The 12,916-nt window shown below is 31.8% G+C and overlaps 1 protein-coding gene across 5 annotated transcripts in view; it reads right to left on the minus strand.

The window, feature by feature from the left end:
- The window catches only part of LRP1B (LDL receptor related protein 1B), a 1,899,381-nt gene that overhangs the window by 986,385 nt on the left and 900,080 nt on the right, over positions 1–12,916 (minus strand). For all 5 annotated transcript variants that reach the window (XM_079135584.1, XM_079135585.1, XM_079135582.1 and 2 more), the window contains exon 6: positions 6,641–6,898. In XM_079135584.1, coding sequence (XP_078991710.1) covers positions 6,641–6,898 — 258 coding nt within the window. The remainder of the gene's footprint in view (positions 1–6,640; positions 6,899–12,916) is intronic.

The raw sequence follows: 12,916 nt of genomic DNA on the forward strand, positions 1-12,916 counted from the left end.
ATGTATTTTGTCATAACATGAATACATGGAGCATAACTTCCCATTTTTGTGGTTGTACATGAACTGGAGTTATACTTGTTTTTATTCATACATGAACATAGGAAAGTGGTGTCTGATTCATTCTATAGTCTTTCCCATACAGGCTACTGATATTGTAAGTCTGCAATAAAGTTATATAACAAAGTTTCTGAAACTCACTTGACCACAAAAATCACTTGCAGGAATATATTTTGCAACTAGTTTCCCAGGGTACATACTTTAGCTAATGATACTATGAAAGGATGAGGTGTATGTATTGTGAGTGATTAACAGGGAGGAGAAAAGGAGAAAAGGAAAAGACAAATATTTGTTTGTCTCTCTTTCTCTCTCTCTCTCTTCCCATCCCTCTCTCTCCATAAATTATAAGAAAAGAAAGCAGAAGAGAGTGGAAGTGGGGACTATGTTTAGATCTGGAATTCTAGCAGTTAAGTGAAGATGTTCTTTTGTCTTTAAATGATTTGTGTAGGGTCACATAGCTAGTTAATCACAGAGACAGGACCATGTCAACTCACCCCAAATACTGAGGTGAGGGAAATACAAAGCCCAGTGTTAAAATAAAGCTGCAAGTCACAAGATGTTAAAGCCTGGGAAAAAAATAGGGAAACAAGAATCTTAATCAAAAACTGAAATGCTACATGCCAGTTTTATTACCTTGCTTAATTAGTTTCCTATTGCACACTGCCTTTATTTTTTATGATGAGTTTCCAATATCTTGTAAATGTCTTTACAAGATTAAAAACTTCTGAAGGTCAGGCAATATGAGGTAAAAACATGTTCATTTTACCTGATGAAATTCCCTTAGGAAAACCCAAAATAAAGTGGAAAAAAAATAAAGTTAAATAATTATATTTAAGTTTAAAAAATTACAAATAAATATTAAATCAGAATTTTTTCACTATTCTATTGCCACATGACACTTTATTATCCCTTTCTCTTCTTTCCAACTTCCTTCTTTCTTTCATTAAAATAAAGTCTGTCAAATTGAAAACACCAGTTTCAATAATTAAACATTATGGATTTCAAATACACTATATGACTAACTCATGATGAAAAGAGTACGTTGCTCTCCAAGATTTTGACTGGTAAAATAAACTGGCTAAATATCTTGTGTGATGATAGGAACATTCAGAGGTTCTTACTTAGGTTATTAAAATTGATTAATGAATAAATAAGACATGTGAATCTAACAAAAAATACTAATTTTTTGAAAATAATGATTTAAAAGTTTTATGCAATGCAAGCACAATTTGTACAGGCATATATTTGTCTAATATGTGTACAAATATATTTTTTAAAAGCCTAGAAAATCATAAATACAAATATTGAAATCTTCATATCCCTAATTTCTGCTTTGGCAAGTTTCAAGCTTATTGACAAATAGCAATAAGACAGTAATAGTCGTTACAGCCTAACAAGAGCACAACTGAACTAACAACAAAGACAATTTTGTAGAGAAATAGTACTAAGAGGTGTTCTTGTTCTATTCTCTCTTTATTGTTGTTGAACTAGACATTTAGAAAGGTCTTCGATGGCTATATATTGATTGTAAATTAGAACAAGTTATTTACTTCAGAGTATAAATTTATCAAATATTGGAAAAATTAACATAATTTAATGTAATAAATTTTAAGTGTGTGGTATCAATAATACACTTAAATATCTAAAATGTGTTCTCAGACTTACATCTTCAGCAATTTTAACTTTTATATTTTACTCTCAATGGATTATCTAATCTCCTCACTAAAATTCAAGACCCCAAGAGGAATGCCCTGTATTCATTAGCTTCACAACACCCCCATGTTCCTCCCCCACAAAAAAACATGAAGTTATGTCTCAGTAAAAAGCCACCTTTAATGTTTTCACATAAGTGTGCTAAAAGAAGATGAGAAGCTTTTAAAAAGCACTAAAAATATAATAAAACATGTATTTGCTTAGAAAACAGCAGTTTAAAAAGATATATTTGGATATAGAGTTGTAATATTCTCATGAATTAGGTGCACTTTGGCAGGGAACGCTAGAGAGCCAGTTACTGCAGCCAAAACTCTTGTGCAAACTTTACCTCTCCAAAAGATAGGCTGATAAAAAGAAATTAGATTCTAAACAGCCAAAAATATCCAAGAAAAACTATCTCCCTTTTTTGTGGTGGAAGAGTGGGCCATCAAAAATGAAATGTTCTTTATGAAAAATCTCATTAATTTAAAAATAAAAATGGTTGTTCTCATTGTTTCTTTAATTATTCTTAGGTAAAGCTGACCAAGTTCTGAGCACTTTTTAAAACAATGCTGTAACCAGAACTAATCAATTATTGAACATGCTTCATCTCTGGTATAGAATTAAAAGCATAAATTCTCATGTTCAAGGTAGGGTGCTAACCTCCATGGGAAAGCTTTTGGAAAGAATATGAGAGCATAAAGAATGATGAGAGAACAAAACACATTAGCAGAAGTGCAGGTGGTACTTTGTAGGTGGAACATAGGACTTGTGCGAAGAGCAAGAGGCAAGGTAGGTCAGTTGCTGCAGGGAAGCTGGACGATAGGTTTGCATTGTATCCCAAGAAATGGGAAGCTAGAAAATCATTTTCATTTTAAGCAGTAGCGTGTTACAATCATTTCATCAGAATTGTAAAGATTGAAATAGTCACATCAGTTCATGTCGAAGGGAGCAACTTCAATAGCAACTATATAAAGACCAACTGAAACAATGAGATAGGACTTTCACCAATCCAATGGAGACAGATAATGATAGAAGAACTCTCCAAACAGTTCAATATTTAACATATAATTTACAAACACAATAAGCCAAGTTTCTATGGTGATCTCTGTATAATTAGGTCACAGGGTAATCTGAGGATGTTGCTGCAAAATTCCACAATCACCCTCTAAAGTGCAGACTCAATACAAGGCACTATCATTGGGGACTAGCATTTTCATTGCTTCAGGTGGATTATTGTTGTTTCAAGATTATCTTTGCAATAGGGACACAGCCTGGTCATATTTGTCCAACCAAATCTCTGGAAGTTGCCATGAAACAGTGAAGGCAATGAAATTTCTATGCAGTGATTAGGCAAATAGGCAGTTAAGAATATGCAAGAAAGGTTATTACTAAGTATCTATTGAGAGATCCGATGGAAAATCTTCTCATTAACTTAGAAAAAAAATTCATTTCCTTAAGTTCATTTTCATCTATAACTGATAATTATAAAATAATACATATAGTGTAATTTTGTGATGGCAATGAGGCAGTATGTAAAATTCCTAATGCACAAAAAAGACATTCAGTAAACATTCTCCTATAGTATTATGTGATTATTAGAATTACTGTCCCAAGGAAAAGAAGACTGATAAAAGACATAAGGAAACTGTCATACTTTTTAAATTACTCAATCAGGAATTGAATTAAGTAGCTTAAGGCAAAGAACAAATGTAAAATGAATTTAGAAGCAGACTAAGAAAATGAGATAAAAGCTAGTGAATGGATTTAATTCAGATACTAATAAGTCAATGAAGAATAAGAATCCTTCTTCTTCTTCTTCTTTCTCTTTTTTTTTTTTTTTTTTTTTTTTTTTTGCCAGACATACTCTACTGGAGTGGAGTTGAGTCCATGAATGGATCAAGGCAAGCTAGTCAAGACCATACTAGAATGTTCAACATTATCCTCAGATTATTCAGTGTACTGAAGAATGTCACATGGAAAAAGAATAAAAGTGTCTGTGGTCCAGTAGGAAGATGACAATATGGTTCTGAATCATTGTCCTATTTATTTTCCCTAATGTTCCTTGGTTAATAGTCTCACTCATCTCCATTTATACACAGTACTGCTTGGGAGTGATTCTTAATATCAAAGGTAGAACTCCCAAGGGGGCCAGGTCAGAATCCTTTTTGGGACTTTCTAAATAACAGTTTTCCATCATAATTCACTTTTCCCATGACTCTTTCAAGATTTTTATACCTCTCTCCTATTGACATTATTAGGTTTTGTACTAAGATTAGAGGCTCTAATAACTTTGGTTTGCTAAAATGAAAAAAAAAAAAGTTGAATCTAAAGGTTAGAAAAGTTAGAAAAAGCTATGAAGTTTGATCTAAACCCAAATGTACAGCCAACACTTATTGTGTGCTATTATATAACTTTCCAGAATCTTAGTTGTTCCATCAGTAAAAGGGGAATAATAACTGTCTTAAAGTGCTAAATGCTACATATACTGGTTTATCTACTCAATAAAATGTACATATTATTTAGGTAGATTATCTTTCTATTGTAAAGGAATAAAACATAGAGTTTAGATTTCCTACATCTAGCTTCTTTTTAGTCATTCAACTTTGCCTAATATATCTGAGTTTTAAGTCAAATTTTTGTTTATTAAGAAACAGTAAAGACATTCTTTCTCCTGCATACTCCACAGAGATGTAGTGGACATACAAAGAGATAAGTCGCCCAATAACATTTTTTCAATTTTAATAAAATATTCATTTCTATATTATTATGTATGTTTTAAATGCAAGCCACTTTGAGCTGTATTTATTTTCTCATAGGAATCCTTTGAAAATTATTTCTAAAATAATTTTTTTTCAAAATTGAATGTTCTTTTCAGGTAAGTTTAGAGAAAAGTGCCTAAAAATGATGGAGACAAAAACTGCAGAGATAATCTCTGGGATGTGGATAGTGACTGGTATTCAAATAAACTTCATCAGTTCATTATTTTTGCTTATATGGTGTGATAGAGATTTCAAGTAATTATACATGCAAGGAATATTCAAACTTCATTATCAACTCACAAATTGTCATGGTAAATGCAGACCCCATCATATCTAATGGCAGCTGTTCTGTGACATGTTGATAACATACATGGTTTATAAGCATGACAGAGGAGCTCAGCTCTGCTCACACTCCTGCCTCACATCCATCATAAATTACTTCTGCACATTTAATCACTTTTTTCTAAAATGACTTTCAAATTGTATGGCATACTCTGACTTCATCAAAAATTATTTACTCTGATTAAAATATTTCCAGTGCATTTATTTTTTTTGATTCACAAATGAATATTCTATTTAGCATTTCAGTGGATTGCCTAGCAAAAATCAGTCTCTTTATTTTTTCTAGATTTGCCAAAAACTGTTTCATAAATGAAATATATTCTAAGTTGCAGAAAATTTTCTACAAATATTCTGATGTGCAATTATTTGATTTTTCCCTGGATTTACTAAATAATTTTAACTACATATCAAAGAAGAGATTGTTCCCATCATTCTGGCATGTTAAGTGAAGAAAAAAGTTGCTTAGTTAAGTTTCGAAAATAATTAGCCAGCTAGAGAATATTGTAGCTCTTTGACTACTCAGTATTTCATTTTCCTTTGACAAGTGAGTCTGGATTAGTTGAGGTAACCACTAATGTGAAAAAGGACTTCTGCCTTGTGTTCAAACAATTTCCAACTGCTGATTATGGGCAGCATTCTTTTTGCTACTACAACTTGTTATTTGCCTTTTATTATGAATGACGATTCTCCATAGAATCCTTGCAATAGCCATCATCCATTGCTCTCATTAGGACTTTTGGTCCATGCTTACAAAAGACAGCTTTATCATTTTTTATGTTAATGAGCTTTTCAAAATGTTGGACTCAAATTTTTAAACATGTCTTTTGTATTTGATTAAGTATATAAAACTCATATCTTTATATCTCACTTTTACAATTGTTGTCATTAATTTATTTATGCTATTCACGTCATAAATTATGAAGTATTATTTTCTTATGTTGAATAATAATGACCTATCCTATTAACTTTTATTGAATACTTTAATAAAATACAATTACTAAATTTGATTATATTTTTTTTTCTTTATTTTTCTATAGATTTTTATGTTGGCAGTATTTGTAGGAGAATGTTTTTTTCTGAAATCATAAAATAACTGGACATGTAAAAATGTTCATGCATATTTCTCCAGGAATGCACAAATAAATGTTTTCATTTTCATGTTGAAAGGCAATAGAAGTGGGGGGAGAGAAACAACAGGATTTCAATTTATAGTAATATGCAGGAAGGAAAGGATGGTCATTAGTCTGTCAAATTTATGACATGAGAAATCAAAATTAATCACAAATCATAAGTTACTTTTTTGGAAAATGATTTATAAAACTGATATGCTTGGAAAAAAGTCAACAAACACAAGTAGTTACTACCAATTAGCATAAATCTAATAGTATTTAAAGTATTTTTAACAAATCCTAAAGATGATGAACTTATAATTTAAAAGTCAATTTCTTGTTGTTTTTTTTTTTTTTTTTTTTTAATCACACCTTCTCTATCACATTGTGAACTGCCATTCAGTGAAAAATCACAATTCACAGTTAGGTGATACTGTAATAAGCATTAAAGAAAGAATTACAATTAACTCCACAATTTACTACTTACATAAGGAGAACTACTGAATGTGTGTGTATATTTTTAAAACATATAATTGGTATAGTCATTTAGTGGGTTCATATTGGCACACGTAGCTTTCCAATGTTCATAAGCTATGCTAGAAACCTAATAATGATACTTACTGGTCTATAAATTAAATCCTTAAAAGATAATAGAAAATATTGAATTGAAATACTCACTGTGGAAGGACTGAAGAATATTGATTGTCCATTCATCTGTTAATCTTCCTGTTTTTGTTATCTGAATGCATTTGAGTTGATTTGAAGAGTCTCTGGATTCAATCCAACAAATCATTTCTTCCTTGTAAATAAAATCCAGAGTGTGAATTTCATTCCTGTTGACTGAGCTTATAGTTGCCATTTTACTTCCATTAAGATAGAACACCTCAATGGTTTCAGAATTTGCAATTAATAACATAGGCGGCTTATCTGTAGGTTCTGGAATAAAAGAGAGAAATGAGATAAATAAGGGAGCTGCTTTTACTTTTTTAAAAGTTGCATTACTCATTAAAAGTCATTCCTATACTTTTAAGACATGTGTAAAACTTTAAAAAGTGCTTGCAAAACAACCTACTTAATAAACCATCTATATGCTTCACTGACTATTTTAGCTCACTGGGAAAATACATTACACTGAGCACTTGTATTCCTTATTGCCTTAGTCATAATGTATTGTCTGAATGTGAATACAATGCTATTTACTTTTTCACTGGCAGTAAATAAAGGAATTGCTATGAACTCTCTAACAATGATGATGGATCTGGACTGACCTCTCCACAGTTTCCCAGGATTCCCTTGTGTGCAAGGGTATGCTGTTTTGAAGTGAATGAATGAGGTCAAAAATAGACTCTCTGGAGCGGAACATACACAGCTCAGGCTCATAAAAAGAATGCACCTGTGACCTTGGCCTCTTTGTCCCCTTGGCCAAACACTCACATATTCCCTTATTCACTAGATTATGATTACTGAGCCACTTCCTTCTACATTCCTTCTCAATAGCCAGAAAAATGATATTCTAGGTGTAAAAAGGACCTGCTCAATACTACGTTTCTGAACAATGCAACTTTGCTGCTGTCAGGAGTGCAGGGTTTTTGATGAAAATGCAAAAATGATACCATCTTTTAATAGCATACTTAAAGGTGGTAATAAATCCCATATAAAAGTAATATTGAGAGTTGGAAGATGGTGGAACAGTCTTTTAACTGTTTTCCTGTCTGACATCTATGCCTCTTCAGTGTTTCTCAACACAATAGGCAGAACTGTGTCATATAAACATAGGGCAGATCAGAGGAGTCCTCTACTCAATCCTTTAAAGGCTCCTGTTCCAGTTAGAATAAAAGTCACAGTCTTTATACTGATCTGTAAAGCTCTGCCTGATTTGCATTCTCATTCCTTCTTTAACTTCATTTCCTTCATTTCCTACTACTTATCCTTGTTCATCTCACTCCATAAACACTACACTCCCTATTGTTCTTTAAGGGGGCCAGTCAAACTGCCAGCTCAGAGACCCCACTTTCTTCTTGGAATACTCAGGCCCCGATATCAGATTGACTGACCTTCTCACCTCGGCCAGGTCATCATTCAGATGTCATTGTTCTGGTGAGAGCTTCTCTTACTATTTTGTTTTCTAAAAATTGCAAGCCTCTATACTCTTTATACTTCTTCACCATTTTATTCCTTGTTATTACCAGAAGACTAAGTGTGCATGTTTATTTATGATTCATTATATATCTCTGTGGCTGTATTTCTAGCATGTTTCAGAAAAAAAAGCCTGGAACCCAGTGCCAGTAGTACATTAATACAAATTTTCTGAATAAATGAGGTAGACACCCAGAATTATTACATAAAAAGGTTATTTAGAAACCTTCTGTGGAATATAGCAAAATTTTTTAACTATGAAGGGAATCAGAGAGAGATAGTATTCAGAAAATTTCATAAACATCATTTGATCATCCTGTAAGGAAGTGCTGCTGAGTACTACAGCGTAGGACAGAAGAAAATAAATATACTGTAAGCAATGTAATTACATAAGTCTAATGTTTCAAAGCAGTATTACTCAGTGGTCTTTATCTTTCTGTGGGTTAAGGCTATGAGGTTCCTTTCTTTCCCTCAGATGAAAGAACCCTCCTATGAAGATGATTTGGAATCCACCCTGGTGAGTTTAACATCATCAACCCTAAGATGCATCCAGAATACTCCATGAATATTTGAATTCTTATATCTAAGGAATGATCTCAATCAAGCCACAGGACTCCTCTCTATCTTCAGAAAAGCACCATACATTTTGGACTGAATGAAAAGAACAAAAACATTAAAACAAAAAGCAATATATTTTCCCTGATAAGTGGATGATGATATATAATGGGGGGTGGGAGGGTGGGGGTTGGGAGAAGAATGGAGGAACGTTAGATTACACAGAGGGAGATGAGAGGAGGAGAGGGCAGGGTATGAAAAATGGTGGACTGAGACAGACATCATTACCCTATGTACACGTATTATTACATGAATGGTATGAATCTACATCATACACAACCATAGGAATGAAAAGATGTACTCCATTTGTGTACAATGAATCAAAATGCAGTCTGTAAAAATAAAACAATAATTTAAAAAAGCAATACAAAGATATACAAACAAAACGCAGTGGGATTGTAAAACTAAGTAACCCAACAGGTTTTTACCAATGGATACAAAAGGCTTATCCTGGAATGCCTGAACATAAGCCAACAGAAAGAAGTCTCATCAATGCTAAGGTCACTTCCACTTCAGGAACAGTAAAACTGTGAAGCATCTTGGCTTAGAGAAACTTTGTCGACTGACCACATCTGAACCTGGTTAGCAAGTCGCCTTCTCTTCTAGTCTCTTAAATCCATCTGGAGACTGTATTATGCTTGACCTTGCCCTTCCCTTATTCAAAGGTCCAGATGTGGTCTCTTTTCTACACTCCTATTTTTTTTTTTCTTTCATTTTCCAGGTGCCCTTGTGACTCCTGAAGCCTATAAGATCACAAATTTTCCAGAGAAGAGTCTTCAATGCTGCATTATCAGGTTAACCAAGACATGCTGGCACTAATATCAAGTCTTAATGTCTTCATTTGACAACTCAAATGAACTTTAGCAAAACTGTCTCTCACTTAAAATGAGCCACAATTTAAATTTTCTTTTCTGAAAAGCTTAATGTAAAGTCTAGACTTAGACCACCATTTCTTAGCCAGGTATACACGCAGTAAATTCATGTATGTCATAAAGATTCTGTGAAGAGAGGCTGGAATATAAAGGAGTGTTGAGCTTCCCCTGAGAAAATGAGATAAAAATCAGTTAATTGTCAGCAGAGGCAATATTTAATTGATAAAATTAATCAATTTATTTGATTTAAAAGAATCATGTAATTTAATGAAAAACATATAAGGTCCTAAATAAACAGAATACCAGTAAATAGACTGTGATCTTATTATTCACTATCTGACATAGTTTGATGTAATAATGGTGACTTTAAAAATAAAAATGACATAGTGGAGGAAAGAGACTTAAAATGTTAGTTGTGAAGTGCTTTACTGAAGAAATATTTATGTACCTTTGTTAACAATTAACTGTGGTTTCCCTAATAAAATTTAAGTTTTAGGGAGGAAAGTCATGAAAATACAAGAACCCACAAAAATCATCAGGATCTAAGGCTACAAATCTTTTCACCTAATTCATTATGCAAGTCAACATAGCCCTAGCAAAGACTGTAACCTCTTTCTACCTGCAGTGCATCAGATCTCTACCATGCTTCATTACCTCAAGTTTCCACATGCCAGCTAAAGAGCACCATTAGCTTAGGTAATGAGGATACAGACTGACCAGAATAAATGTGATGTCCTTCCTGGATGTCATTCTAAGAGTCAATGAACAGTTTTCCCAAAGGAAAACACATTACATGACTTCAGTCAAAGGGATACCTAAGTCAACATTTATTAAGGGGAAATAAACATTAACCTTCCACATAGAAGAGACTGGAACTCAAGAAAGCACCCCACCATGGAGACCCAATATTTTCATTGACTAACCCTCTACAACAGCCTGTCAACAAATTCACCATGGAGAAGCAAACTTGCCCTCATCCTCATGACCACACCCCACACACATTGACATTATTAAAAGTAATGTTTTTTTCTTTTTAGTCATAGAGAAGTGCATTTGTACTCTGTATGATAAAAAAGCAATCTTATTTTTCCCAATCATGTATGATACACTAATCATTGGCACAATCCTTGAAGACTAATTTTATAACTGAGAACTGAAAAGAGAAAATTGGAAATATGGATGAGCTCATATTACCAAATACAAAAAAAACTTATCTAAAAAATCCTTACTTAAGTACCAAGTTATTATAACCAAATCCTTGCAAACATCCTCATCCTCTCACTTGAAAAAACAATAAATGTGTATCTATAGACATATAATAATAAGACCTTGACATATATTTGATGCTAAAGAAATGTTTCCAAAATAAGCAAACACTGTCACTTTTAAGGTTTCATTTAAACCTTAAGTTTTTTTGTTCATTCAATTATAAAAATATTAATTAAGCTAGTTTCAAGTGATACAAAATCTGGATTCGGATGCTCATAAATCAATATAAAGCTAACAAATTATTAATTCAATTATAATAAATGTACATCCTCTATTTGTACCATGTTCTGATATCCCTTAATTAAACCTGTAGTTGTGAGCAATTATCTCCAATGAGTAGAGATCAGCAGGTTCATCTCAATATTTTCAGAGTCCTGGATAAAGGTTAAATAAAGACTTGCATGTAAAACATATAAAATGAAGTGTCAAAATAAGACTAAAATAGGGAGAAAAGAGAAAATTCTGATCTATACAGCCCAAAGAATCCTTTTCAAATCAATATCAAGTTGAAATTATTCAAAGAGGAAATTTAAACGTTTTAATTTTATTCTATCATATGCAAATCATTTAAAGGCTATAAAATAAGAAAAAGTGTATGGAGTTAGAAATGATAAGGAATTGTAGTAAAAAATTATACAAACTCACAAAGAAAATGAATTACTGCTATATGAAACAAAATATAACGCAATCTGTATAAAAATACTATAAAGTTTTTTGTAAAGAAAAATCTTTTAGACTATGTAAAGAAGAGAAAAATATTGAATATGTACTAATTAGAAGAAAAATCTTTTTAAAAAAAGAGAGTATTTTGCAAATTATATACTAAACCATAAATCAAAATCTACCAAACCAAACTCAAGTATCAACTTAATACCATGTAAGGGAAAAAAGATAGAGGTTTTTTTCTATATATTTATACAATTGTATATATATATATATATATATATATATATATATATATACACACACACACACAATTATTTTTCTCAACACTTTTATTAGAAAGTTTATCTATCAAGTGAATTATATTAAGAATAATCTATTATCAAATATAAAATGAAACTATAATATTTTGTATAGGAAAAAATAATATATGGGTCAAACATGAAAAATAAAAATGTGTTAAAAATGGTATTGGGCAGAGCAAGAAAGTATGTTTTACTACATCTATGCTATAATTTATCTTACACCACTTTTTATTGTCATATGTATTTATGTTGACCTGCTCTCTAATTGAACAAAACATTTAGTTTTATTATTTAGTATTTATAAATCTTAATTATTCAACTAGAATTTGAAAGAGATCAGTAAGACAATCTAAAGAAAGATATAATATAGTAGAAAGATAAAGATATATGTGCAAAGATGTATATTTTTATAATCTAGTTGGTTCCTATGATGAAAGATTCATAGTGCCACTGAGTTTCAAAATATGTTTATATTCAACTGCTTAATAGAGTCAAAAGTTTCCTAATGATGATGACATTTGATTTCATTCATCCTTTAATGGAAGAACAGGGATTTGACATTCAATAAGAGAAATAAAGAAATAAGGTAAGAAAAATTACTTTAAAAAACACTAGGGGGGTATGAAAAATGGTGGAATGAGACAGACATCATTACCCTATGTACATGTATGATTACATGAATGGTATGGATCTACATTGTGCACAACCATAGAAACGAAATGGTGTACCTCATTTGTGTACAATGAGTCAAAATGCAGTCTGTAAAAATTTTAAAATTTTTTTTAAAAACACTAGAATATGTTGGGAAGATACTGACCTCAGTTAAAGTTTTCTGGAGGGGAGAGCATACATGACTGATAGAAACATATCATAAAGCTTCTAATGATAGCTCACCCTTTTTATAGCTTCAGCTACTATAAAAGACATGCTGCCTATTTATTTTATATTTTATACTCATAGCAGCACCATGAATCAGATTCTAATGTTATCCACATTATTCAATTTAGAAAACTAAAGTATATAAACTTTAAGTAACTTGCTTAAGATCATATAGGAACTGAGATAAAAGAACTGTATTCAAAATCACAGCATTT

This window comes from Sciurus vulgaris, assembly GCF_902686455.1.
Source record: "Sciurus vulgaris genome assembly, chromosome: 3".
In the NCBI taxonomy this organism is placed as follows: Eukaryota; Metazoa; Chordata; class Mammalia; order Rodentia; family Sciuridae; genus Sciurus; species Sciurus vulgaris.